Source organism: Prosopis cineraria, unplaced genomic scaffold (assembly GCF_029017545.1).
Source record: "Prosopis cineraria cultivar Desert tree isolate PC_DT_omini unplaced genomic scaffold, ASM2901754v1 PC2, whole genome shotgun sequence".
In the NCBI taxonomy this organism is placed as follows: Eukaryota; Viridiplantae; Streptophyta; class Magnoliopsida; order Fabales; family Fabaceae; genus Prosopis; species Prosopis cineraria.
The window spans coordinates 1,391,235-1,418,208 of NW_026555333.1; the positions used below are offsets into that span (position 1 = coordinate 1,391,235).

Sequence of the window (26,974 nt, forward strand, 5' to 3'; positions counted from 1 at the left end):
AGTGAATGTGAACGTATGATCTACAATGAAGATATATAAAGAATTTTATATTTATTTTTAAAAATTATTTAGGAAATTTAAAATTTTAAAATATTTAAAAAATCCATTTTATGTTGCATGCAAAACTGTCACGATACTGACACAATATTATAAAAAAATTAATGATTAATGATATATTTTTTTAAAATCATTTTTTATTATAATATATAACAAGATATTATATTTGAAATAAAATAAGTATACTCATGTTAATGATATAACTACATTAAATACCTTTACACAAATTAATAAAAAATAAAATTAAAAAAATTTAAATATTGCAAAATTTTTATATTTTGAATTAAAATTACTTGTAAAATGTATTCTACAAATAGAACAGAAGGACTTTAAGATAATAAATTTTGGAGTTTAAATATAATTTTAAATTTTAGTATATATATATAAAATAAATTTTAAAATAAAATATTCTACTTAAATTTTTAACATGGACAACAAATTATAAAAAATATAAATTATAATAAATTTTTTTTAATAAACTCATCTTTTATACAATATTTTTCTTTAACTTTTAAAAGCAGTATAATTTAATTTTTATTATTAATAAAAGTTAACTTTAATCATTGTTTAATAAAAAATAATTTAAAAAATTACAGTATAATATGTTGTTATTTATTTTTATTTTTTAATGTTATTAAAATCTTTCTCTTTCTTTTTTCCACCGTCTTCAAATCAAACAAAACATTAGATTCCCATGTATCACACAAGACTAAAATCTAGTTGCGTGAGTAAATGTGTTTACCTTGTTACTTTTGTAAGTAATTTATATCTATGCTATAATATGAAAACTATAACAAGTTGTACTGACTTATAAATAAATGTTTCAGTGGGTATGTAGAAATATGAGTTGGATTAAAAAAAAGAAAGTATAAATGTGAGCTGTATGTGAATTTTCTTCTATTCTCATTCTTTTATTGAGTCCGGCATATATGTGATGGTGAGACGTATTATCTCTAGTTTCATGGCAATTAGTTGTTCTAGCTTCTAATGATGATTTGTTTGGGTGAAATCCATACATTTTTTTTTCTTTTTTATTTAGTTTAGAAGTGGGTGAATTACAACGGGTTACTTTGTTTCGCAAAGTTCATATTTTTCTTTGAATATATAGGGCCAGTCCTGGCATCAGGTGTGTTGCTCCATTCAGCACTTCCAAGTCCAGCGTTCAAGTCCCAGCATACTTGCCATTCGATATTTGGGACGCGAAAACAATGACGGAGGCAGAAGATGCCACACGACGCCGTAACGCGGTGGCGGATTATCGAAAGAAACTTCTTCAGCACAAAGAACTGGAGTCCAGAGTACGATCTGGTTGGTCTCTCAGACTGTTGCCAATCTTATTGAGCGCATATATTTCTTGAATAAATTCCAGATCTTGTTTTCATTATAATACCGTTCGATGATTAGGTTATGTTTAATTTTTACTGTATCTGGAAAACCAAAGTTTTAGGGTTTGTGCCCCTTGGCGTTAGTAATCCTTACTCCTGTGAGATTAACACCTACCTTTTGATTTGTAAGAAAAATGATTTTGATAAGTTTACATATTATTGGATATTGACTTGGCCATCGATTCCTGACTTAACCTGATTTATTTGGGGAAATTAGGTAATGTTAACGACTCGATCTGTTCACTCGGATTATTTAGATAAAAATTTTATTTTAATCTGCGGCAACAATTCCTAGCCAGAGAGAGGATGGGAAGTAGGCGTGTTAGTGAGGTGCCGATATCTGGGTAGGGCTGCCGGTGGTTTATGCCTGCTTTGCAGTATCATTTTAGCTTGCCCTGTATCATTTTGATATGAAGATGGTTGAATTCGCTCCACTAACTTAAGCTTTTCTTATTTGAATGAATTGCCTAAATTTGCTCTTTCGTTTGGTACATTTTTATTCTACAATAATTATTTTGATCATGATGGATGAGATTGGTGACTTTGGACTTAGAATTCCAATTGCAGTCAGGGAGAATTTGCGAGGTGCGAAGAAAGAGTTCAATAAAACCGAAGATGATTTGAAGTCTCTTCAAAGTGTTGGGCAGATCATAGGCGAAGTTCTCAGGCCTCTTGACAATGAACGCTGTAATTATTCTGGCTATACTTTTAAAATTTGGAATGCTATCTTCCTATTCAACTTCTCTGACACCATCTCTATTCTAACTTTTTGGTTTTGTCTTTTAGTGCTTCTCTAACTGGCAAGTTATGTTATATTATGTTATAATTTTTATCTTCATTTAAGCTGGTTTCATTGCTAGAAAATTTTCTGTTCCCCTTTAAAACGCGGGAAATGTTTACTTCATTTACTTGGTGCTGGTGCATTATTCATGTGTTAGCTAGCCACTTGCTGAACCATCATTTGTGTTGTGATTGTTCTTCTATCAGTGATTGTTAAAGCAAGCAGTGGTCCCAGGTATGTGGTCGGCTGCCGCAATAAAGTGGATAAGGAGAAATTGACTGCAGGAACAAGAGTTGTTCTGGATATGACAACACTAACCATAATGCGGGCTCTTCCCCGTGAAGTAAGTTGTCAATAAATATTCAAACATCTACTGGATGAATGTGTTCATGTTTTTCTTTTTTTTGCTTATTCCCCACTTACTATCAGCTGCTATTTAATGCATGATTGTCACTGACTTGTGATATGGGATTCCAGGTGGATCCAGTTGTTTATAACATGCTTCATGAAGACCCAGGCAATGTCAGTTACTCAGCTGTGGGTGGTTTATCTGATCAGATAAGGGAACTGAGGGAATCAATTGAATTGCCTCTAATGAATCCTGAACTCTTTCTTCGAGTTGGAATAAAACCTCCAAAGGTGATTGTTGATTTATAACATTTTGCACACTGACCCTTTATCAGTATCACCGTGTTTTTGGCAGCCTTGTCACTTCAAGTGTTCCCACTTTTTGTGGTATTTTAAGGGGCCTAGTAGTTATTTTTTTAATTTGTTTTGTATCTTAATATTTCATCTTTAGGGTGTTCTTCTTTATGGACCTCCTGGAACTGGCAAGACATTGTTAGCTAGGGCCATTGCCAGCAATATTGATGCTAGCTTCTTAAAGGTCAGATGATTTTTCCTTTCTGAATTCATTGTATTTCAAAATTTTATTCTAAAGTTGAATATATAGTGTCTTATCCTGTATTGTTTAGGTTGTTTCAAGTGCCATTATTGATAAGTACATTGGAGAAAGTGCTAGGTTGATACGAGAGATGTTTGGATATGCCCGTGATCACCAGGTGAGATTGGTGTAAATTGAAGTTCTATTTGCATGTTCAAATGGAAGCTAACTATTGAACTCCTTCATGTTAAGCCTTGCATAATTTTTATGGATGAGATCGATGCCATTGGTGGTCGTCGTTTTAGTGAGGGAACGAGTGCAGATCGTGAGATCCAGAGAACACTAATGGAGTTGCTTAATCAACTTGATGGATTTGATTCACTTGGGAAGGTATATTTTGTTCTAACTCCCCAATTTTTAATTAATTATAGAACCGTCCTTATACCTGGTTTTGAAATACTTGCTTACTTCACAAATTTTAAGGATGCAAGACCCTTTTTTTTATTTTTCTTTGGGGGGGGGTGTTTCTTTTTTGGAGGGCAGGGGGCTTGGAAATAAGCTTACACAGATGATGCACCTCACAAATCTTCCACTTTTGAACAATGATTCTTGGGGGAATTTTTTTCTTTTTTGGAGGGCAGTGGGGTTGGAAATAAGCTTTACACAGATGATGCACCTCACAAATCTTCCACTTTTGAACAATGATTCTTTCCTATTTATTTCCAAAGATAAACTGTAGCTCGTAATTTTCACTTGTCTTGAAGTTTCATGGTGAGATTACCAAGGGAGCTTATCATGAATGGTAAGACTTACAAATGCATTCTCACTGATTATGGAACAAAACAAGTGAAGTTTTAATTGGCCTTTGCCATTAAGTAAAATGAAGTTTTAATGCACAAGTGATACATTTCACCTCCTCTACTTTGTACCATTGTTTTAAAAACCGAACCAAATTGGATTGTCGACTGGAGCCATTAACAGCTCGATTTAGACCAAAAAATCGTTTTCATAATTGAGTCGGGTTGGACTAGAGTTAAGCTGCTATTAAGTGGGAAACTGTGGTTGAACCAGGAACCAGAGCGGTTTAAAAAAAAAATAGACAGTTTCAAACATAATATTAAAAAAACCTTAAAAATTAAAAAATAGAAAAATTAAAAAATTAGATCCATACTCAAAACCAACTTTATTTTTGAACAATTTACATGTATAAAATATGATTTGAAATCTTTTTTTTTAATAAAAATGTTGCCAATTATAGTTGCAAATGCAAATACTTTTAAGTCTACTTAAATCTAATTAAACTAAGACTTCAAGTTATAAAATTGTAAGTTATAATATTATTAATTTACTTTCATATTATGTCATTTAATATTATTATATATACATGTTACAAAACTAGGTATCTCGTAGGTTTGTTTCTTATATTTATTTTATATATACATTTAATATTATTTTTATTTAATTATTATATCATCGGTCCAATGGCCGGTCTAATTAGTTAGACCGTAACCAAGAACAGTTGACTTTTCCGATTTAATGTCTGATCTGGCTTTTAAAACATTGCTTTGTACTTACATCTTAGGTGTAGCGTATTTTAGCAGATGTCTTGCTTTTTATATGGAAGCAAGACATATATAAGTAGTATGAAATATAGGAACCTCTGGTTTCATCCATGTGCCCCTTGGGATATATATTCTTACTATTTATGACTTCTGGTTCAAGTTCTTATGGTGCATGGCTGTTGCAGGTTAAAATGATAATGGCAACAAACAGACCTGATGTGCTTGATCCTGCCCTCCTGCGTCCTGGTAGGCTGGATAGAAAAATAGAAATTCCGCTGCCAAATGAGCAGTCAAGGATGGAAATTCTTAAGATACATGCTGCTGGAATTGCAAAGCATGGTGAAATAGACTATGAAGCTGTTGTTAAGCTTGCAGAGGTTAGCCTAATGAAATTGGTTTAGCTTCATGTACTTACTGATGCTTGTTTGATGTATTATCTGTTGCCTTTTTTGCAGGGCTTTAATGGGGCTGATCTCCGAAATGTCTGCACGGAAGCTGGAATGTCAGCCATTCGTGCAGAACGTGATTATGTGATCCATGAAGATTTCATGAAGGTGTGTTCCTTCTTTGATTATAGTTTGGGATAACGAAGCAATTGTTTGTAGCCCTTATGGCGTGTGCAGAAGAGACTGGATGCATCTCCCCGTTAGTTATGGAAACAGTAATTTTGTAACTTGGGGCTTTTGATTTCAGGCTGTTCGGAAGCTGAATGACGCGAAGAAACTTGAATCCAGTGCTCATTACAATGCTGATTTTGGGAAAGACTGAATCTAGAGCAATGTTTTGACAGAGCCATGGATATTTAGGCAGTGCATGTTTTTTATCTCATTATTTGGACTGGGTCGTTAATGTCAAGCACGAAATGGTTTCTTGGGATATCTTGTACAATAAGAATACTGAAGTTGGAAGAGAGATGTTATTAACCCAGCACAGGGAAGGGAGGACGTCAATTCAAAATTGCTTGCCTCGAATTGTTAGATTTTTTTATTGGAAACTGATTTCCGCGTCATCTATGATGTTGTTGAATGACTGAATGATTATTGAATTAGCTGATTCCAATTGCTTAGCAGCATATGCATATCCTGAATTCCTGATCCCATCATGGCGGATGTGGAAGGAAGGTTTGTCCTCTGAATTTAGGGTTGGTTTGGTTTGCTTGGGTTTTATATTTAAAAAGTAAAATTTTACTTTTAAAATGTTGAAAGTTGTTTGAGTAAAATATTTTATAAAAAAATATATTTAAATAGTAGTTGAAAGTAAATTTAAAAAATGTTAACTATTTGAAATTCTTGAAAAGTGAATTTAAAAAGTAAGATATTATTTGATTATATTATTTTAAGTATAATATTTCATTTTTTAATTTAAAAAAGTTAATTTATTAAAAATATCATTATTATTTTAATAATAATAATTAGGTATTAAGTTTTTAGCATTAGAAATTGAATAATTAATTTTATTAATTTTTAATATTAATGTATGATAAAAATTATAAATCTTAATTACATTTTTAAAATTACAAATTTAAAAAGTGTAAATAATTAGAGATTAAATTTTTAGTATTATAGATTAAATTTTATGTTATTTAAAATTTTTATCGTATTTTTTAAATATTTTAAATATATTATATTTATATAATAAAAATTATAAATTATCATAAATAATGTCTTTTTTAATTGTATATTTAAAAACACATTTCACTATCATAATTTAAATAATTTTTAATGTATCAAGCTGACTTTTAAAAAATATATTTAAATATAAATTTTATTATAATGATTAATTTTTGTCAAATGAATTTTTGACGAACTGAAAACCACACACACTTAATAGAAGACACAAAAGCTGCTTTCTAATTTAATTTTATTTTAATTCAGTTAAAAATCAACAGAATTTTTATATTAAATCAAGGTCAAATCAAATTGACAGCAACTTGGAAATTTGGAAGTTACACCTCCGTTTTAAAATATTTGTTCTACTTCTACCTCCCAGCAGAACAAGTGTTTGCCTTGAAAATAAATAAATAAATAAGAATATTTTAGTCCAGAAATATTATATTTGTGCGCACAGTCCAGAAATATTATACTTGGAGAAAAATCATCCATCACGTGCCACATTACAAAGGACAAGTTGAAATGGCCAATTGGGCCGTTTTATGGCATTTGAGTGGGTTTTATACTAGGCATTCTCTTTCTGAATGAAAATTAACAAATGGCCGCCCTCAAATCATGAATACAGAAATCCATAACTGGCCGTCTCACTCCAGTTTGCTGGCATGGTTAATGCCATGCTTTGTCATCGTCCTCTTCTTTAATTTGTATTTCATCATTCTTACAATCTTCAAGAACCAGAAGGCACTCACCAGCTGCAAACCCAATCCCATGGCCTGAAAAATGGTTTTTTGAAAAGGGTTCATAATCATATTTCGAAGAACGTGGAGTCCCAACAGCAAACAAATTTTACCAAATAACTGATAACGCTTAGGGCAGACCTTTATCATCGGCGGGTTGTTGGCAGATAGAGTCACGTAAGTGATATAAGGACCCGCCACCATCCTTGCAACTGTAAATATGGAAGCAAACAAAATCTGGCCACCAATTCATCTATTAGTTCCTTTTGATCCAAGTAATCTATTTCTAACATGCAATTTACAAAACAGACCCTGAAGGACTAAAGAGTGACGAAAATTAATCCGACAGGATATAAAATGAAATTTCGTTAGGACAGGAGGATACTCACGTCAGCAGCCAAATTAACAGCAGTATCCCTGTAACCCAGCTCCTTCAAAGCCTCCCTCAAATGCAGGAAAGGGCTTGACATTTCCGTCACCCAAAGAGCTCCCACCATCTCTGATCCACACTGCAGAATAGCATCGCCATGGTTGAAGAAAGAGAGAAAACCCCAAGTTTAAATAAATAGGCAATCTCACGGTCATGGACCGAAATGCTTTAAAAGGAAAAATGGGTTTTGACTTTTGAAGGGAATGGCCGGAGTTCTGATTTAATTAAGCAGCTGATATTCCATTTCTTCCACACAGAAAAACAGAGACGATTTGGCAATTTTTTTTTTTTTAAAAAAAGGACCTTTTGATAGTAGAGACCAGCAGTGATTCCAGCAATGCTGATCAAATGATGGACGGTGTTGTCCAGACCGACTCTTCCCCCGAACAAGCAGCATACTACATCATATATGAGATACGAAAGACTTACTGCTAGAGTTTGCATCTGTCCACAGTTTCCAAAATATTGTTAATTTCACTTTCAATGCCAAAGCTCCCAACTTGATGAGCTGTTGAGTTTATAATTTATAACCTACCTGCGCTGGGGTTGACGTTGAAGCCATAGGGCAGAGTGGACATTTCCAGTCCTGAACAGAGAGTGAAGCTAATGTTACAGCTAAAGTTGCATGCGCTGTAGAGACAAGGCGGTTGCTGAACTCGAACGAGTACTTGCAAAAGATCCTTCTTGCCATCACAAATGCTAACGTCCATGAAATCACTCCTACGCCCACCGTCTTTACCACGTCGTTCTCTTCCATTTCAATCTCAATGGATTGGATTCTAAAAACAAACAAGCAACAGAAGTACAGAACGTTAAGAAAACAATTCAACAGAGTCTCTCAAACTACCGGTCAGAGTGATCAAAACTCAAACTTGACTACACCATCTCCAGCGGTCACAATAAATGAATTTCATGAAGGGACTGCCACCACAACTCCACAAAACAGAGAAAGCATTCAAGTATGATCAAACCGTTGATCTTTAATTTATTTGTTCAACAACCATATTTATTACCGACTGCTAACATACAGACCTACGTTGGTCCTTACCTTTACCCAGCCCCTCCAACACTCCAAGCATATGGTAATGTCTGATGCAACGCCCCCCCCCCCAAAAAAGAAACCAATTTTTTTTTTCATTGTAGCAAAGCCACATTGCATCCTAGTTATTTATAGGAATATTCTCAAGAATATTATTATATGTATATAATACAATATGCATACGTTTTTATTTATTTGTACTTCTTTAGTTTTATCTATAGGACATAAAGAGAATACTTGTTATGATCCTATTTATAAGACTTTTCAATAATTATTATGTCTATTTTTATCATTTTTCTCATATTAAATGTTGGGAATTTTATTAAATGTTAGAGAATTTTATTTTTAAAGTAAATATATTTAATATGAATAAAATTAAAAACTTATTAAATTTTTAGATGGAGTTAATGAAATTTATTTTTCTTCATTCCAGTGAAAAGGATGAACAAGACTGGAAGAAATATATTTTAATAAAAACAGCATATATTATATTTAGTTATTTAGATATATGGTATTTTTTATTTCAATTTTCTTGAAATACTTATATAATTATACTTCTAATAATTATCATATGACAATATATTTAAACTACTAAAATTATTTTTAAAAATAAAAAACACATTTTTTAAAAAAAATCCCCCCCTCCCAAAAAGGTTGGTTCCGCCCTTGGCTAACAGTACATTACCCGCAACTTAGATATCCCATAACCGAAAGCTGGAAAACTTTCGTCTAGCCAAAATATATGGTGCTTTAATACAAGGTTAAGTAATTTAGGTGCACATACAACTAATTTAAAGATATGCCACCCTGTCACTTTTTGAGCCAAGTGTTGAGAATTTCCTTCTTTGAAGTGGCAGAAAGTGACTCATAACAACTGCAGTAATATCTGGCAAGCAAGTACAAGACATGTGGTTGCAGTTTGAGCTCTTTCCCATTTCAAGAAGAAACACTACTCTGGGGATGTTCCTCTTCTCAAAGTGCGCCTGCATGGGTGTTGCAGCTTAAAATGATTTTGGCAACAAACACAAATCGATCCCATCTGCTAAAATCATTTGGGGATGACGAAATTGGAATACACTGTAAACTTTTATTTTCATTCCTCACCAAACTTCAGACATCGATTTCAGGCTGTGTGTGTGTGTGAAAACATGAACAACAAAAACGAACAGTCAGCACATGACAGTGGCATACATGGCTAGGAAGGAAACTCATGAGCCAGCAAGCAACCTTGGCCATCCAATCACTTATATCACTGGCATAGCATGAGCTTGAGTTTCCGTGTAGACAGATATTCAATCGCTTTGTTATATATAATCAAACTAAAAAAACGGCTGCCATCCATCAATACTGAACGTAACCATTCTTAGTCGATCGTGGTCACACTCCGCCACTTTCCTCCCTTGCTTTTCTGCCATGCTTTGCTGCCCTCTCCTTTAATTTGTATTTCACAATTCTTACTATCTTCAAGAACCTGAACGCACTTACTCCCACCAAACCCCATCCCATGACCTAAACAGTGCATCCATATTTTAAAAAGAAATTAGAAATGCCTCAAACTTCAAATAACGCATACGCACGTTTTAAATTTACAAAATCACTAATAACGTTTAGCTAGGTAGCCGGACCTTAAAGATCGGCGGTTGGTCGGTTGATAGAGTCACGTATGCGACATAAGCAGCCACTGTCCTTGCAACTGTATATGTGGCAGCGAACAAAATCTGGCCACCAAATCAATCATGTACTTTTGTTAGTTCCTTTTCCTCCACGCAGCTTGTCTACTTTTAATATTGCCAACTATACTAACAGGCCCTAAAAAAGGTGAGAATCCAGTTAAAAATTTGCTACGACATGCAATATACTTACGTCGGCAGCCAGATTACCAGCAGTGTCCCTATAACCCAGCTCCTTCAGAAACGCCCTTAAATGCAGGAAAGGGCTTGACATTTCCCCCAACCAAAACGCCATCACCATCTCTGAGATACACTGCAGAATTGCATCGATCGCTACGGTTGAAGAAAGAGAGAAATTATGACGCCCAAGTTTCCATGGGCGATTATTCTGTAAGTGAGTTTTGAAGGGGGACTGGAATTCCCATTAATTTAAAGAAAGAGAGACAGGATTCAACAATGAAAGAAATGACCTCTTGATAGTAAAAACCGGCTACGATTCCAGCAACGCAGGCGAAATGGTGGAAGGTGCTGTCCAGACTGATTCTTTCCCCAAAGAAGCAGCATACCATGTCATATAGTAGATATGATAGGGTCACTGCCAGAGTTTGAATCTGTACGGTTTTTTAAGATTATTAATACCAATTCAATGGCGAAGCTCCCAACTCGATGAGCTTATAATTGATCACAGTTTAACCCTACCTGCGCATGGGAGGTTGATGGAACTGGACAGAGTGGACATGTCCAGTCTTGAACACAGAGTGAAGCTAATGTTACAGCTAAAATTGCGTGGACTGTAGAGACAACGCGCTTGGAGAACTCGAACGAGTAATTTGAAAAGATCCTTCTTGCTGTGAGAAATTTTATCGTCCATGAAATCACTCCTAAACCAATCGTCTTTATAACGCTCCCTTCCATTTCAATCACAATGGAATGGATTTGAAGAAGAAACAGACAAGAGAATGTGAAAAAAATGAGCACAAGAGTTTTGAGAGAGAGAATATTATGCCAGCCCTGCTCAATGGGCCAGTGAACGAGAAGGATTGAAATTTGATTACAAGAGGCGGGCCCTCATGGCCTGGGCCACTAGAAATTATAGAGCCATTAAGTGTGATGAGTGACACTTAAGCATGTTGATATATCTACTTGTTAGTTGGAGGAAATTAAGTTGCATGGCGCCATTGTACTTCAAGTTCTGAGCTCTTAGCAGAATGCGACTCCGCAGTCGTAACAAGACGACGAATCCCTGCAACATGTAAATGGAAAACACATGCGATTTGGCTGGCGGTTTGAGCTCTTCAAGTCCAGCTTCTCACAGTCCAATCGAATAATCAACTTCCCAGAGAGAGATCGCACTTTTGTGCTTGGTGCTCAGCACCAAACACTGCGTTTTGCAGTGTTATTTTTTTCTTTTTTTTAAGTCACAAAATTATTATTATTATAATAGATAATTATTATAAAATTATTATTTTAATATTTAATAAATAAATAAATTTAATTTATTAAAATTTGACCTAAATGGTTCATATATAAATTTTGATATGAACAGTTTTGTGAGAGGTATTATCATTCAAGACATGATCAGACATTAAATATAAGTACTTTTTTAAACAAAAATTTAAATATTATTTTGTTACATTGTAAAAAACTAACTCATTTTATTATACTCAACTTCTATTTTAAACTCTTCAAGTTATTTTTTTTTTGTAATTTTTTTAGTACAATTCTGAGCTGTTCAAATGAGCCCTGCAAGTCAAATTTTAACAAGTCAAATTTATTTATTTATTAAATATTTAAATAATAATTTTATAATATTTATTTATTGTTATAATAATAATTTTATGATTTGAAAAAGAAAAAAAAATAACACTGCAAGACGCAGTGTTCTGGTGCTGAGCACCGAAACCGAATCTCACTTTTGTAGGATTTGACAAGGACAAAGGTGTATCATCATTTTCTCTTTTCTATATATAATTAATTATTAATAATATATCAAAACAATTTCAATGAACGCATGAAAAAGATGTCGGTGTAAATCAAGTAGTTGTAATTTTGCTTTCTGCGGCTGCTTGTGTGCGTCAGTTTTGACAAGGGATATTTACGCCCCGCAAGATTATTTAGTATGAGAAATGTAACAGGCAAGAATTTCCCGTCAATTCACTATATAGAGAAAAAAATAACTAAGCGGAACATATAGGGAAAATAATTCTAAATCAAGTAACCGACAAGGGTAGCTCGACAGTCGAAGAAATATCACAAAGCTGGATTAAATCATGATTCCCCAGCCCCAACAAAAGATGAATTTCTCTCATAAGTCATGATCAACCGGTAGAGGATACCAGCTATCCAAATAAGCTAAAGCATTCCTTGTTAGGTAATGCGCACAACAATTTGCTTCCCGAAATATGAAATTAACAATGACATGGCACTCTCTGTTCAGGAGTGATCTAACTTGTTCAACATTGTCTTTGAAGCGGCGCTGATCCACGCTGCTTCGATAAAGTGGGTTGATGACTTCATCACACAATATGTGAAAATCATGATTTTTTGTTAGGAAAATATCATTCAAATACTGCTAAGGATTTTTAATATCAAACAATGATCAAAAAATTTTAAAATATCATTGCAGGGTTGGAAAACAATTTTAAAAATAATTTTTTTTATGAAAAAAGATTATAATATACTTGTTTTTTTTTTTAAATTGACAAGTAGTCTCGTTAGATAATTAATAAATATACATTCACATTTAGTAAGTACCCATTTACTAATTGACAAGTTTAAAAATATAAAAAAGTTTGGTTATAAGAAGAGACAAGTGTAGGTCATGTTTTAAACCATTAGTTAATTCACAAAAAATTATTTATTAATTGACAAATTCAAAAATATGAAAGAGCTTGATTGTAAGAAAAGATAAGTGTAAATCATGTTTCAACACTTACTTATTCATTAATTAAAGTACCTATTCATATTTAACAAGAAACCATTAACTAATTAACAAGTTCAAGAATTTGAAAAAGTTTTGTTGTAAGTATAGACAAGTATAAATCATGATTCAATAAGTAGCCATTTATTAAATAATGTGTATTTATTTACATTTAATAAAAAATTATTCACTAATTGGAAAAAAACAAAATTAAGGGTGTTATAATCTTTTTTCATTTAAAATTGATTTTAAATCAATCTTCTAATATTGCAGTGATAGTTCAAAAATTTTTAATCTTTTTTTTATATTAAATTACCTCAATAGTCCTTTAATGATAATTTTTTTCAAAAAAGTATTCAAAAATTTATTATTATATGTCTCAAAATAAATTATAAAACCAAAGTTATAATTTTTTTTAAAAAAATATCTAAACACTCTTATAAGCCAGAAGCCACGCTCAAATGAGATTATAACTTTTTGCTCTGATCTTATTCAATTAATAGCAGCTAAAATGAGAATAGAACTTTTTGCCCTGATCTTATTCAATTAATAGAAAGAACATATATAACTACTAAACAATTTACAAGATGTAAACAGATTCCAGCTAATTACTGGTAGCATGGACAAATCCAATATTATGTAGTATATAAAGTATATGCCAAAATCTGCCACCAACCCAAAATTTTGGTTATATCATAAACTATTACTACCTGTTTATTCAATTCAGATTTTAATCACAGTATATTTTTTAAAATTTATTCAAAAATCATATAAAATTTATTATATTTTATAAAAATAATTTTAGGTTTATAATTAATTTTGTACTGTATTATACTATTATCCTTCTTTTTGGGTTCATATAATGTCTTTTTAGATGTATACATATCTAATTAAACAAGTTAAATAGAAGCCTTGATTTGATAAGAAGCAAATAGTTAGGGTTGAAAATAGGAGTCGGGCTTAAAGAGCTGCTTGTTCGAACTCATTTTTTTATAAGTATTCAAGCTTGAAAATTTGGTATTTTTTAAAAAAATTACGCTTTAAAACTAGGCCTTAATAGACCATGAGAAAACAAGATAGGACTCGAGCGGCCTGCCAAACTTATTCTCTCTCTCTCTCTCTCTCTCTCTCTCTCTCTCTCTCTCTCTCTCTGCTCTTCTAAGACAAAAACATATTGCTTAGAACCTCTAAAGTAGAGAACCCTAATCTCACTCACTCTTTCTTGGCCATTAGGGTTGTGCAGAAGTTTGGTTGTCCTATCCAACCTTGTCTAACCAAACAAACCCTATCCTGTCTTGTCTGGTAAAAAATTAGTCTAAAGGACCAAAGAGACTAGACCAACTTCTTGGGTTGGACTGAAAAAGAAACCAAACTCTCATACCACTTAGTTTAGTTCGATCCTATAAAATTATTTTAATATTTTTTAATTATTTTAATTTATTTGAATAGATTGAAGTTTGAACACAGTGTTTCCTTCATTTACAACTTGACCAAATCGGACTACGAGTTGTTTAACTTAGTCCTTTCTATGAAAGAGACTTGTGCAACCTTACTCGCCACTACTCCTCTCTTATGTGTCGCCCTTTCAATATTGGAAAGTCAGTCTTAGCTCTCTATCGATCTCACATGTTGTCTCTATCTTTGGCCCTCTGTGGACGATTACTCACCTAATCTTTTAGTCTCACGATTCGTCTTCTTGATATTGCCTCTACTCTCGCTCTCAACTTCAAGCAAGTGCCTTTAATGTAGTCATATTGTTTCTAATTTCTAATCTGTGGTCTGCTGTGTGTCAGGATATTTGAGTAAGGATGTAAGAGTGAGACTAGGACTAGAAGTAAAGATGTGTTTGAGAAAATGAAAATAGGGAGGCATGAGAGTTAGCTAGAAATGTCAAAAATGGTGGGGTGAAGGGAAGATGAAGTTAGACAAAAAATTTCAAACATCGGAATGCACAGTAGCTCTTAACCAATAACCAAGTGAATAAAAGCTTTGACTAAAAAAAACTAGGTGAATAAGAGCAAGAAATTGGTTAGGTTTTCCTAGAAATTCTATGCATTTTTTTATGCAAAGACTCTATAGTCAAAGAATGAATCACCCAATTTCTTGACCTCATAATTTATTTTTGAAAACATGTAATTTTTTTACCATCTTTAAAGAAATGTGCTCTAAATTAGTAGTTTAGCTCATGGCTTATTTCATATTTTTATTCAAATCATGTGATTTTTTTACATCATCTTTAATGTATTTTAATTTTACTTTTTTCTTAAATGGGCTTATAAACTTAGCTCTAAATCCTTTAAATAAAACTCAAGTTTTGAAAAATAGGATATTTTCAGGAAACTAAACTTAAAGATCTAAGCCTATAAAAGTTGGACCCATAAGGACGAAGTCCACATAAGCCAAGAAATTCTTCATATTTCTCAACTCTTCAAATAGTACCCTTTTTTTTTACAGAGGCCCTTTGTCTGTATTGTTTCCATTACAAGTACTCATGCTTAGTCTTCATTTAGCCTTAAAAAAAGAAAAGAAGAGAAAAGAAAAAGGACTCAACTTGCCAAACATTGCAATGCGACCTCTTTTCCTACTTTTATGTTTTATTGTGCATGTTTATATCATTCTATAAGAAGAGAAATAAGAATTGTATTGGTGTGGAAAAGTGGTACACAAGCCTTTGAATTGTATATTGCTATTTATAGAGTGGGTATGAAACCTCAAGTACAAAATAATCACGTCAGATGACAAATAAATAATAAATAGCTATGTATAATAAAGAATACAAAATGCAACACCTAAGTAGGAGATTAGGCCTTTTGTGACTTATAGACTTTATTGGGTTTAGAGGACAATAGATGATCTGGTTTAGCATGCCCTCGCAAATAAGGGATAGGTGGCTTCAGGATCTCAAGTTTGGTTCGAAAAGTCTAATGATTTGAATAAGACAAAGCTTTAATAAATAGATCTGCAAGTTGCTCAGTGGATGGTGCATATGAAAGTGACAGCTAATGATTAAAGACGCGATCATGGACATAGTGAACATCAAGTTCAATATGTTTTGACCGAGCATGGAATACTAGATTTGAGGTAAGGGCAATGATACCTAGGTTGTTGCACCATGCAATAGGAGGTTCATAAAGGTGAAGTCCAAGTTCTCAAGTGAATGACTGAATCCATGAAAGCTCTTAGGCTAGATTTGCAAGGGCATGATACTCAGACTCAGCTGATTACCCAGTTACTTCTTAGTGGACTATGAGATTAGAGAATCACCAAGGAAAATGAAGTAGTTGCCTATAGATCTACGATTGTTTGGGCAGACAGCCTAATCGGCATCAGAGAAGCCCTGTAAGGTAGGATGATTACTTGGTTTAATACATAGGTTGAGATCTATGGTTCCTTTAAGATATTTGAGGACTCATTTCAAGGCTTGCCAATGAGTATCTCAAGGAAAGCATAGAAACTGACTTAATTCATTGATAGAAAATATTATGCCTGGTCTAATATGAACTAGATATTGTAAAGAGCTGAGTACTTGTCTGTAAAGATTCAGATTTTTGAGAGGAATGCCTTCTTCCTTTAAATAGTTCTTGTTCATAACCATTGGTGTAAGAACTGAAGAAGTGAAGCATTTGACATCCCACACTTTTTTAGAATGCTTAGGATATATCTTTCTTACTTAAGATATAGTCCTGTATCATCTTGATAGGCTTCAATACCTAAAAAATGATGAAGTTGGCCTACATCTTTAAGAGCAAAGTAAGTATTATGCTGTCTGATAAATAGATTTAAAGCTGTTAGATAGTTTCCTGTAACAATGATATCATCTACAAAGACTAGAACAAACATAACTACCTTGTTAGATTTGAAGAAAAATAGAGAAGGATCACCTTTGGAATATTAAAATTGTAACATCGTAAATTTTAATCCCATAATAAACTAAGCTTAGTTATAATAATTAAGTAAATTATAGTGGTATGTGGCCAAGAAGGTCTAATGACTAATTTTGGGTTGTGTTTTAACCTTAATTTTAAGTTTGGTGTAGAGTTAAGCCACCTAAATATTCAAAGGAGAAGAAAATAAAGGGTTAGTATTGCTGTATCACACGTCGTAGTATGGAGTGCATCTGCCACAGTGCATAGACACTACAGATGCGAGAAGGGGATTTCTCTATGCCATGCACCATGGTGCATTCAGCATCTGTTGTGGTGCACGGCCATTTTTCTACAAAAATAAGTTACGATTTGTGACAGAAACAAAATGAAGAGAAAGGGAGGAAATGAAGAAGATGAGTTAAGCACTACTAAGGTTCATTCTTGAACGACATTAGGAGTATTTTAGAAGCTACAAACACCTAAGTTAAGTATCACACTCATTAATCTCTCCATCTTTTCCACATTTATGAGTTTATGGTTAGGGTTTGATAGTGAAAAATAATTTTTAATCTATATAGGTTATGATTTTGAATTTATTGACTCAAATGAATTTAATGAGAATAGAGTTGGGTTCAAGAGAATGAAGCTTTGTGTATTAAAGTTGGGCATTGGAAGAGTTAGGTTTAAGAGAATGAAGTTTTGAAGACATTTGGAGTTTTTTTTCTTTAGTTTTTCTGTTCCTCTTTCCTTTCCTCTCTTATATTCTGATATGGGTTCAAATATTTTGTGTATTTATATCTTTTGGATATTATGAGTAGCTAAACATTTTGTTCAAGAGTTATTTGAAATCCTTGTATGTATTAACATGATGTTCTTCCTCTCTTTTTTGTGATTAATGATGTGCGTGTGTGTGTTTGTGTGTGTTTATTTTACTTTTTTCTTAATATTTTTAAGTGATTGGCCATCATTTAAATGTTAGATTCACTTGATTGATGCCTGAGAGTGCTAAGTTGAGTGTAGAATTTAGGTAAAATAATGCAAGAACTTTATATTTGCATATTGAATTGACGGTTTTGCTAGTAAGATAAAGATATATTTGCTCACCTTGCATAGCCACATTAAAGTTGGAGCTAAAAATTAAATTTTATTAATTGTAATAAGAGATTGGGTAATTAATTTAACTAAACATTTGTTTATGACTTGAAAAAGCTTGTCTAAGTATTTTTAGAACTTTAGATTAGCACTTATTTTTATTAAAAGTATTTAGGAGAAGAGGTGATTTTGGTGTTATGAGATATAAGGAGGATAAATAATTTTAGGTCTAAATTTGAGCTTGAAGTATGTGAATCAATTTGTTTTCTTTATTTTCTAGTGCTAATTTAGTTTGTAAAATCATGTTCACCTAATTGTATTTGACTCAACTTAATTGCACTCACTTAATCTTTTATTTAATTATTATTTTTAAACAAATCCTCAAGGAAATGATACTTTATATTTATTATATTACTTGCTATTACCCGTGCACTTGTGGTGAGTAACAACGTGTCACATGATTGTAATTTGGCAAGTTACGTGAATAACGGGTTATGGTCACATGTTAAATGTATTATGGCAATGTACTAGTGTATGTGAGATAAAAATAATTTCAAATAAGTAATGATAAGTTATGATGTGTGTGTAAGTATGTTTTAAGAATTTAATTTCATATATAATTAATTATAATTAATATATAACTGCATAAGGTGGGTTTGACCTTATTTACTGAGTGACTAAACACACCCCTTTCATTTAACAATTTAATGGCTTTAACTCTGGTACAAAGAGGGAGAAGACGCAAGAGGATAGGAATTAGTTCATTATTACTATATGCTCTAGTTTATATTTATTTTGTATAATAGAATATGGTTGCCAAAAGTAAGGATAGATAATCAAGAGATTTAGAACAAGTAAGGTGTATAAATGATGAAGAGGAGAATGTCTTAGTCACAGATAATAATATTAAAGACAAGTGGTAGACATACTTTTTTAAGCTTTTCAATGACGATGGGAGGTCATCAATTAACTAGGAAGATTTAATAACTTTTGAAAGAGTAAAATTTGTCATTTTATTGAAGAACATGAGCTTGGAAAGTGAAAGAAACTCTTAAAAAAATGATAAATGATAGAGTCAATAAACTTGATTGTTTTCCTGTTGAAATGTGAAAATGTTTGGGTTAAAAAAAAATACAGTGGTTAATTAAATTGTTTAATGAAATCTTATAATTTAAGAGAATACCGACTCAATTACAATTGGACATTGGGCCTAGAGGACAATAGGTGATCTGATTTAAAACTATATTAGGACAAGAAGGTATCGTCTGACATGTATGTCTACGAAGTATTTACCAACTATTCTATACGTGTACTACGTGGAATACGCAAGTAATTATCATTTTTACATCTCACACTAAAAAATAAAAATTTGTACTACCAGATGTTAGTTTTAGTGAAAGTGTTATAATCAAATTAAATATAAGATCTGAAATTTAAATTTATATAAATGCATAAAATATTTTTGAAAGAATTACACTCATTGAGCCTAACAACAATTGACATGATTCAATCAAACAATAACGTTGAAACTTTAATAGATTCATTTTTAAAAAAAAGAGGGTGGATAAATTTTCCTGATTCTTCTTCTATATTTTTTAATTAAATTTGTTATTTTTCAAAACCAAACCCACTAAAATCTTAATTCTGAACCCGTTTCTCCATTCCTAATCCAAGGGCTAAGGGGAGAGTTCGAAAAAGGTATGTATATATATATATATATATAATTGACAAATACCATTTTTACATGGAAATGCCCATCAATCCATACAGAGACACACACACACACAAACACGAGCATATACTGCACTTCAGCCAATATTACTTATATCCCGACCCACCATTACCAGAATCAAACCACTAGCTTCTGCTCAACTCCATTACAACAATTAATTAGACATATTACATTAAAAGTCTGAGAGGTCGAAGAAGATAAAGAACCTAGAAAGTTCAAATTTTCTCCACTCGCTGACTCCGACATAAAGAAAACAAGAATTGGACTCCTTTTCGAGAATTTCCAGGTTCTGAGGCACAAGGCCTTGGAGAAGATAATAGCCTCACTACTGAAAAACGTCTGCAGAAGCCATAATAGGCTGATTGAGAAAGGGCATGCCCATGGGATTCATGAAGTTGTCTGCTCTCGCTGGATAGCAATCGGTTTCATAAAACCCAGTGCTCGTGTTGATGAAGCTCAGAATATCGTTGAGTGATTGCAGCCTGTGGCTAAGCTCCGCCGTTCGAGCCCTCAATACGGAGTTTTCGGCCTCAATTTTCAGATAGTGTTGTGTGGTGATGTTTATGCTTGTCAGGATTTCGCTATTTTCCTTTCTCAGCTGACTCACCTCGCCCATCAGATCATCCAAGTGCTTTTGCTTTCGCATCCGGGATCGCTTTGCCGATTCCCGGTTCGATTGCATTCTCTTCCTTTTTCTCTGATCCATCAAAGCCTGCAGATCCTCTTCAGAACCAGAGCTCTGAAATCTGGTGGACATGGACGAATTTCCACCGGACAAGTCCATGAGATATGATCTGTGCACCAAAGACTGGTTTTTCCAGAATTTACCCAACTATCGAAAAAAAGACCACAAACTAGCTTTGAAATCTAAAAGACGCAGCAGGAGCAGGACCCCAATGACACGGAGCTAATTTTAATTTTGACGATAATATTTAAACAATTATATAATACAGAACTGCGATGATGTTAAGAGATTTATGAAAACACATAGAACCAGTAGAGGAACACAACAGAGAAGGACTGAACTAAGTGGGTCCTGCGCCTCAAGGAAGAATTTATCATAAACCCGGAACGGAGGATTTCACTGACGACTGGAGACATGAATCTCAAACGTTAAAAACCGAAAAATCAGCGTAAAGAAACATGGGAAGAACTTCCTCCGGCAGAATAACCGCCTGTAACCAGCCTCAGATGCCTGCAAAACGATGGTCCCAAGAGATTTAAAATATAACGGGTTTCAGGTGATTAACCTAACCCAAAATAAATTTCACGGAAAGCAGAAATACGGCAAGCCAGAAAGCCTGGGCTTGAGGGAGAGAGAGATAAAGATTTAAGAGCTAAGGAAGGAAGAGGAAAACGAAGAAGGGGAAGTTGCAGAGAGACTCGAAGGAGCAATTTATAGAGGAAAAGCAGGAAAAGAAAGGCAGAGAAAATCAGAATGGGGCAAAGGAAAATGAGAATCAATTGAAGGGAGCATGGGAATCTTCTCCAAAGGCTTGGTGAGAAGACGATTAGGCATGTGGGGTGGAGACGAAAGCTTCACAACCTTCCAATTCCAACCGGTCACCCCTGTACGGACTTTTTTTGGGGGGTGGGGGGAGGGAACGACTGCTATTTTTTAATTGATTGCCAGCCTCTTTTTGTCGGAGATATTACAATTCAATACAGTAATTTTAATATTATATAAATATTGATTTTGCTATAATTAAGTGAATATTTATAGTTGTATTATTAAATTTCCTTCAAAAAAACTGAAGTTCTTTTTTTCCACAAATTTTTTAAAAAATAATTTATATTCGAGGAAACAATTATTTTTAATATGATTATTTAATTAGATCAGATTCAGATATTATCAGGTTTGATGGTAGTATTTCTTTTTTATTTACACAAACTTAAAACTAAAATCTCGTATTTAAATAATTATAACCTATTTCACTAGCACCCAAACACAAAAAAGCAAATTTGATATGAATTCAGCCGAGTAACATGACAGGATGTAAAAGGACATCTTTTCATCCTACCAACAAAACCAAGGGTAAGTGGGAGGTGATCTTCTTTAAAAAGTACATGATATCCTGCGTTTTATGAAGTATATTTGCAATCTAATAATATGACCTCAAAATTTTGTATTATAGTTTGAGGCGGGATTATGGGCTACTGTAGACCATACAAGTTGGCCTGTATAGATTTGAGAAAAATACAAGTTGTACTGGGCTCAACTTATTTTTGTGCGTGTCGAAATTTGTAGAGATGCCAGTTTGAAGCCTGCAATGAAATGCAGAGCATTGGTAGAAGAGAGAGGACAAAAAACAAGCTTTAAGTCAACGGCCAAGATTGTTTTTAAAAGATAAACGGTAATGATTGCTTTGTCTTTTATTGACATGTAAGGGTGCCGCGTGCCGGCAGCCCATCACCTCCCAACACGCACTCTTGCCAATACAAACATCGCATATTGCATTTTACATGTAGTACTTTTGTGATTAAAATTAAAATTGCATTTGTAATATCATTATAGGTAACGATTGCTTTGTCTTTTATTCATGCTTTTATTTTATAAATTTATTTTTAATGTTCATCTTTTGACTATTTAAATTAGGCATGAATAAAATTATGTTAATTTGGAATATGTGAAACTGATATAAACAAATATCACGAGACATATTTGAACACGCATGACAATACACGAACAAATATTGATTAAATTATTTTGTATTCATATGTATTATTTAAACAATATTATTTTAAATTAAAAAGGTCCAATCACAATCTAACCTAACCATGGTTTAATAGATCGGTATCTTGATCAATTTAATCTACTCTGTGTCATCTTGGAAAGAGGTGAGGTATGACAGTTTATAGAAGTTTTTATGAAAAATATACTTTAATCTCTATAATTTACTCACATTTTATTTTTTAATTTTTTACTTTTTTTTGATATCCTAGATTCCAACAATTTATTTATGAAGGGGTCTAAAATAATAAAAAGTAAAAATATAGGAATTTAAGATATCAAAAAAAGTATAAAGACTGATAACAAAGCACAAGTAAAATGCAAGGACACATATTTTTTCATGATTTTATGATTTTAAAAAACGTAAATGGCTACAAATTAATGGATATCAATATTATTTATTTGACTACTTTTTTTATATATGAAAAATCTTCATCTACATAATCTCTTATCTCATAAAGTCTCAATCTACATTTAATTTAAATATTACTTAGCTTCTAACTATTTTCTATCTTATCTCATAAAATTTCATCTCGATTGTTTTCAGACAGGAATGGAAACAGGCTAATCGAGACGGGTATAAATTGAACAACCCTAGTGCAATGTATTTGATTGTGATATACAAGTAAATGTTGGAAGTATGAATTTTTTTTTAAAAAAAAAAACATGCAATCTAGTCCAATTCCTAGCTACACTGAGGCCAGGAAAAAAAAACTAATTTTACTAAAATTATTATGTTAAATATTCAAAAAAAAATCATGTTAAATGAACCTTATATGAAACGAATTAAATAAACATTTTATTTTGTTAAGTGAATTAAATTCATATTACACTGGAAATCCCTACGTCCTAATACATCCATGATACACAGTCAGAGGGTTTAGTTAAGCATATTGATCATGATCGGTGGACCATGAAACATGCGAAGTGAGAGTTTTTGAGATATTTTATGAGCACAAAGTGAAGACTAAATTAAATGTTAATTTCATTTCTTTTTTTTTAAATGGGTACTTAAGCCAAACCTTTCAAATTTGAATTTGGTTTGAAATTCTTCAAGTTTGGTCAAATGGAAGTTAAAAAAAAAATTCTAACCTTCAAATTTAGTCCTAATATTTTCAAACTTATTCAATTTAACCCATTAAACTTAGTCTGAATTAATCGGAATCCCGCTCATTCCCACCTTTTATTGGAGATCTACTAGTTTAATTAGATGTTCACATTACATTATTACTTCACCCACTTCCCCATCCACCGTGAGAAAAGCGAGAAGCTTAGGTTCCTCACCGCTCCAATGTAATCACTAATCAACTCCCATCCTAGCTAGCTCCTCTATAGGTTTGGCGGGTGTGCGTCTTAAATATTCTGGACAGTTTGTATTTGATTTTTTATAAAATATTTATCTTTTATTATTTAACATTTAACAATAATTTTATAAAAAATTAAATCTAAACTATCCAAACCTAGATGTTAAAGCTAGAAAGAAAAAAGAAAGAGGGGAGGAGAAAATTCTTATATCCGGAGACAGGACGAAGAGGCAACCCCCCTGATCTCACAGCCGCGTTTGGCTTGGTGATGACCATTGCAAGTTATATTTTTCGAAGTTAATGGACCCTTTACAACTCGGCTTTCGTGTCATTTTGTGCTTTTCTTTTTTTTTAATTAAAAAATACATTCATAATTAAAATGAAATTACACCAATGATAAATGACCTGATAAATTACTCTCCTCATCTGCAGCCTTTTTGATTCTGTGCTTTTCACGTTCGTGTATCATGACTTTGCACATTTTTTAAAAAACAAATTTCACAAATGATTTTTAACCTTTGGAGCCATTCATTTTGGTGTATCCTCCCTAGTTTTTACATCTCATATAAAAAAAACATTTTACAATAATTTTTGAAAAGAAAGGGGGAAAGGTACCAAAAGTAGGAGCCACTGATGATGACTTTATTGTGAAAGAAGGGAGATTGAAAATGGGGCCCTTGACAGAGAGGCGTATTGGATTATTTTCTTGAAAAAATTACAGATCGCATAAAAAATTAATTATTATAAAATTTATTAATAATTAAATTAAAATTTATGATAATTAATTTTTTTATGAGTTTCAATAAAATTCTTCTTTTATTTTAACCTATTGATATCATGAGAAATGCTTAAATAGATTATATCATTTGTGATTTATTTAATTAAAATGTTTCAATTAATTTAAATAAAATCTTGACATTTTTTAAATTAATTTTACTTTATAAAAAATATATATTTATTTTTTATATTTTTTTACTATTATTAATATCAAGATAAATTTATATTTAATATTATTTAAATATTATATTTTTATTAAATAGATTATAAATGATATGATATATGTGATTTATATATAATAAGTGGGGGTGGGCCCTACAACGAGAGTAAAAGCGTAAGGTAAGGGCATCTCACGCAGGTGTCAACAGAATATTCCGGATCTCTTCCGAGTAGTATGGCCTTGAAGTTTATTGTTTCCTCGTTCATTAAATTAATAAATTTGCAAGGTCTTGTCAAGCCCCTGGCCGTTCCTCCATTGCTTGCATCCCATTCTCTCTCCTGGGATATTTTCAGACACACACGCAGGCAGTCCGGTGAGCGCAAATTTGTTCACATTGTAGAAACTTACACGTATTTTATCAAGGCGCGCGTGTTTCAATCTTGTCCCTGCCGTCAGAGTCATTTTGATGGCGTAGGTAGTCTTGAGTCTCGTGGCTCTCTAAAACTCCATCGCCCATCAAATCCCTCGACGCTCGGCCAATTTCTACAGCACAACCAACCGTGGGAGAGCCAGCCTCGAATGTTTGGGGAGGCCAATGTTTTTAACATTAATCAGTCTCTCTCCTCTCTATTATAACGCACGTTTATCTCACCGAAATCAAGGAGATAAAATTTAATAATTAAAAATAAAATAAATGTTTAGTTTTATTCATATTTAAATACAAAATTTTAAATATATATTGCATTCTTTCCAATAATTAATGAGTTTAAATACAGATAATATTAAAAATATATATATATATATATATGTATGTATTAATATCTCATCAAGTGTATTGTATTGAAGATAAAAGTCTTTTTAAAATGAGTTCTATAATAAGAATATAAGGAAGTATTACACTAACTTCATCCCAATTTATAAAATATTTTAAAAAAAATCACATGTATTAATAAAATTTATTAAATATAATTTATAACTTTATTTTTTCAAAATAAAAATATAAATTTTTAAAAATATTTTTTATTTAATACTTCATTTGTGAAATAATACTAAAGACAGAGAATATAATAAAAATAATATTAAAAAGAAATAATTAATAAGATTTTATTTTTATTAAAGTATTTTATATTTTAAAATTAAATATCTCTCAAAAATGTCTTGTAAATTAAGATGGGAGTGAAAAAAAAAAAATGATATCGAATCTCGATCCCTCACGCTTACTAGCTCTCTCTCTTTCTTTCTTCTCACTATTTTGAGACCCTCCTTCTTTGCCTCACCATATCACAATTCCTTCCCTTCCTCTTTTTCTTCTTCACGCAGCTACCATTAAAGGGTGCGGGCAGTGACAGACCCAAAAAAAGTTATTAACGGGGGCAGCATTACACCAAACACAAATATTAATAATTTTTGAAAGAATAAAATTATAATTATTAACTAAATAGATATATAAATAAATTATATCAGAATTTAAAAATATATTAATTTCGTTTCCATCATGAATTACTTTACTAAATATAAATAAAAGATAAATGATATTTTTTTAATAAGCTAAAGTGTGCCTTTGGTCCTTTACTACATGCAATGATTTATTTTAGTCTCTTAATTCTATAAAGTATTTTTTAGTCTTTAATCATAATACCAAAAGTTTTAATGATTATTTTTTGCACAATCATTATTATTTTAAAAATTTTTGAGAATGTTTGTTAATATTTAAAAATTTAATGTAAAAAAAATTCTATTGATGAAAGTAATGGTGTTTAAATTAAGTGATTGAATAATTTTATAAAATTAAGGGATTAAAATAAAATTTTATATAAATTAAAGGATTATAAGTATGAATAAAAATGGATTAAAAGTAAACTCTAGCATTTTAAATATGAATGTTTGATTAATTTTAAAGAGGATGTGAAACAATTAATTTTTTCTAAGTGGGAAATCGCTATTTTAAAGGGAACACGTGCAATTGTAACATGAAAATAAGTGAAATTTTTTTACTTATTTAAATAGGGGCAAATGCCCCTTCTCCTGTGGACATTGGTATTTGGTGCACGTGTTTTCGCGAATACACACACGCACTATCTCAAACCAAATCCCCTTTCCATCCTCAGTACTGTTCCAGCATTAATACTAGAGATCTTAATTGTCATCTCTTTTCTTTAAAAAAAAAAAAAAAGCAGCAGAGAGAAGAATACAGAGACAGCGAAAATTTAAATGGCATTCCATGATTAATTAATTTGT

At 32.1% G+C, this 26,974-nt stretch overlaps 4 protein-coding genes across 7 annotated transcripts; 1 reads left to right on the top strand and 3 right to left on the bottom strand.

The window, feature by feature from the left end:
- The first annotated feature begins 1,101 nt into the window (after window positions 1-1,101).
- LOC129303245 (26S proteasome regulatory subunit 10B homolog A) lies at window positions 1,102-5,734 on the top strand. The gene is made up of 10 exons (XM_054942432.1): window positions 1,102-1,365; window positions 2,010-2,129; window positions 2,430-2,566; window positions 2,701-2,862; window positions 3,023-3,109; window positions 3,198-3,284; window positions 3,359-3,496; window positions 4,854-5,045; window positions 5,124-5,222; window positions 5,362-5,734. The coding sequence occupies exons 1-10, from the start codon at window positions 1,266-1,268 to the stop codon at window positions 5,434-5,436; spliced, it is 1,197 nt and encodes a 398-aa protein (XP_054798407.1). The 5' UTR covers window positions 1,102-1,265; the 3' UTR covers window positions 5,437-5,734.
- A 981-nt stretch (window positions 5,735-6,715) lies between these two features.
- On the bottom strand, window positions 6,716-9,852 carry LOC129303247 (uncharacterized). Of its 4 annotated transcripts, none has more exons than XM_054942433.1 (6): window positions 9,676-9,852; window positions 7,981-8,224; window positions 7,749-7,889; window positions 7,405-7,524; window positions 7,157-7,252; window positions 6,716-7,051 (listed from the first exon to the last, which is right to left on the bottom strand). In XM_054942433.1, the coding sequence occupies exons 2-6, from the start codon at window positions 8,200-8,202 to the stop codon at window positions 6,923-6,925; spliced, it is 708 nt and encodes a 235-aa protein (XP_054798408.1). In that variant the 5' UTR covers window positions 8,203-8,224; window positions 9,676-9,852; the 3' UTR covers window positions 6,716-6,922. The 4 variants fall into 4 exon arrangements, with proteins under 4 accessions (XP_054798408.1, XP_054798410.1, XP_054798409.1 ...); XM_054942435.1 differs by lacking the exon at window positions 9,676-9,852 and adding an exon at window positions 8,494-8,535; XM_054942434.1 differs by lacking the exon at window positions 9,676-9,852 and adding an exon at window positions 8,328-8,408.
- Window positions 9,552-11,155, bottom strand: LOC129303248 (uncharacterized). The gene is made up of 5 exons (XM_054942438.1): window positions 10,854-11,155; window positions 10,625-10,765; window positions 10,348-10,467; window positions 10,110-10,202; window positions 9,552-9,993 (listed from the first exon to the last, which is right to left on the bottom strand). Exons 1-5 carry the CDS (start codon window positions 11,067-11,069, stop codon window positions 9,862-9,864), a joined length of 702 nt encoding a protein of 233 aa, XP_054798413.1. The 5' UTR covers window positions 11,070-11,155; the 3' UTR covers window positions 9,552-9,861.
- Window positions 11,156-19,831: 8,676 nt separating this feature from the next.
- On the bottom strand, window positions 19,832-21,322 carry LOC129303421 (bZIP transcription factor 44-like). The gene has a single exon (XM_054942711.1). It carries the CDS (start codon window positions 20,546-20,548, stop codon window positions 20,090-20,092), a length of 459 nt encoding a protein of 152 aa, XP_054798686.1. The 5' UTR covers window positions 20,549-21,322; the 3' UTR covers window positions 19,832-20,089.
- Window positions 21,323-26,974: the final 5,652 nt, after the last annotated feature.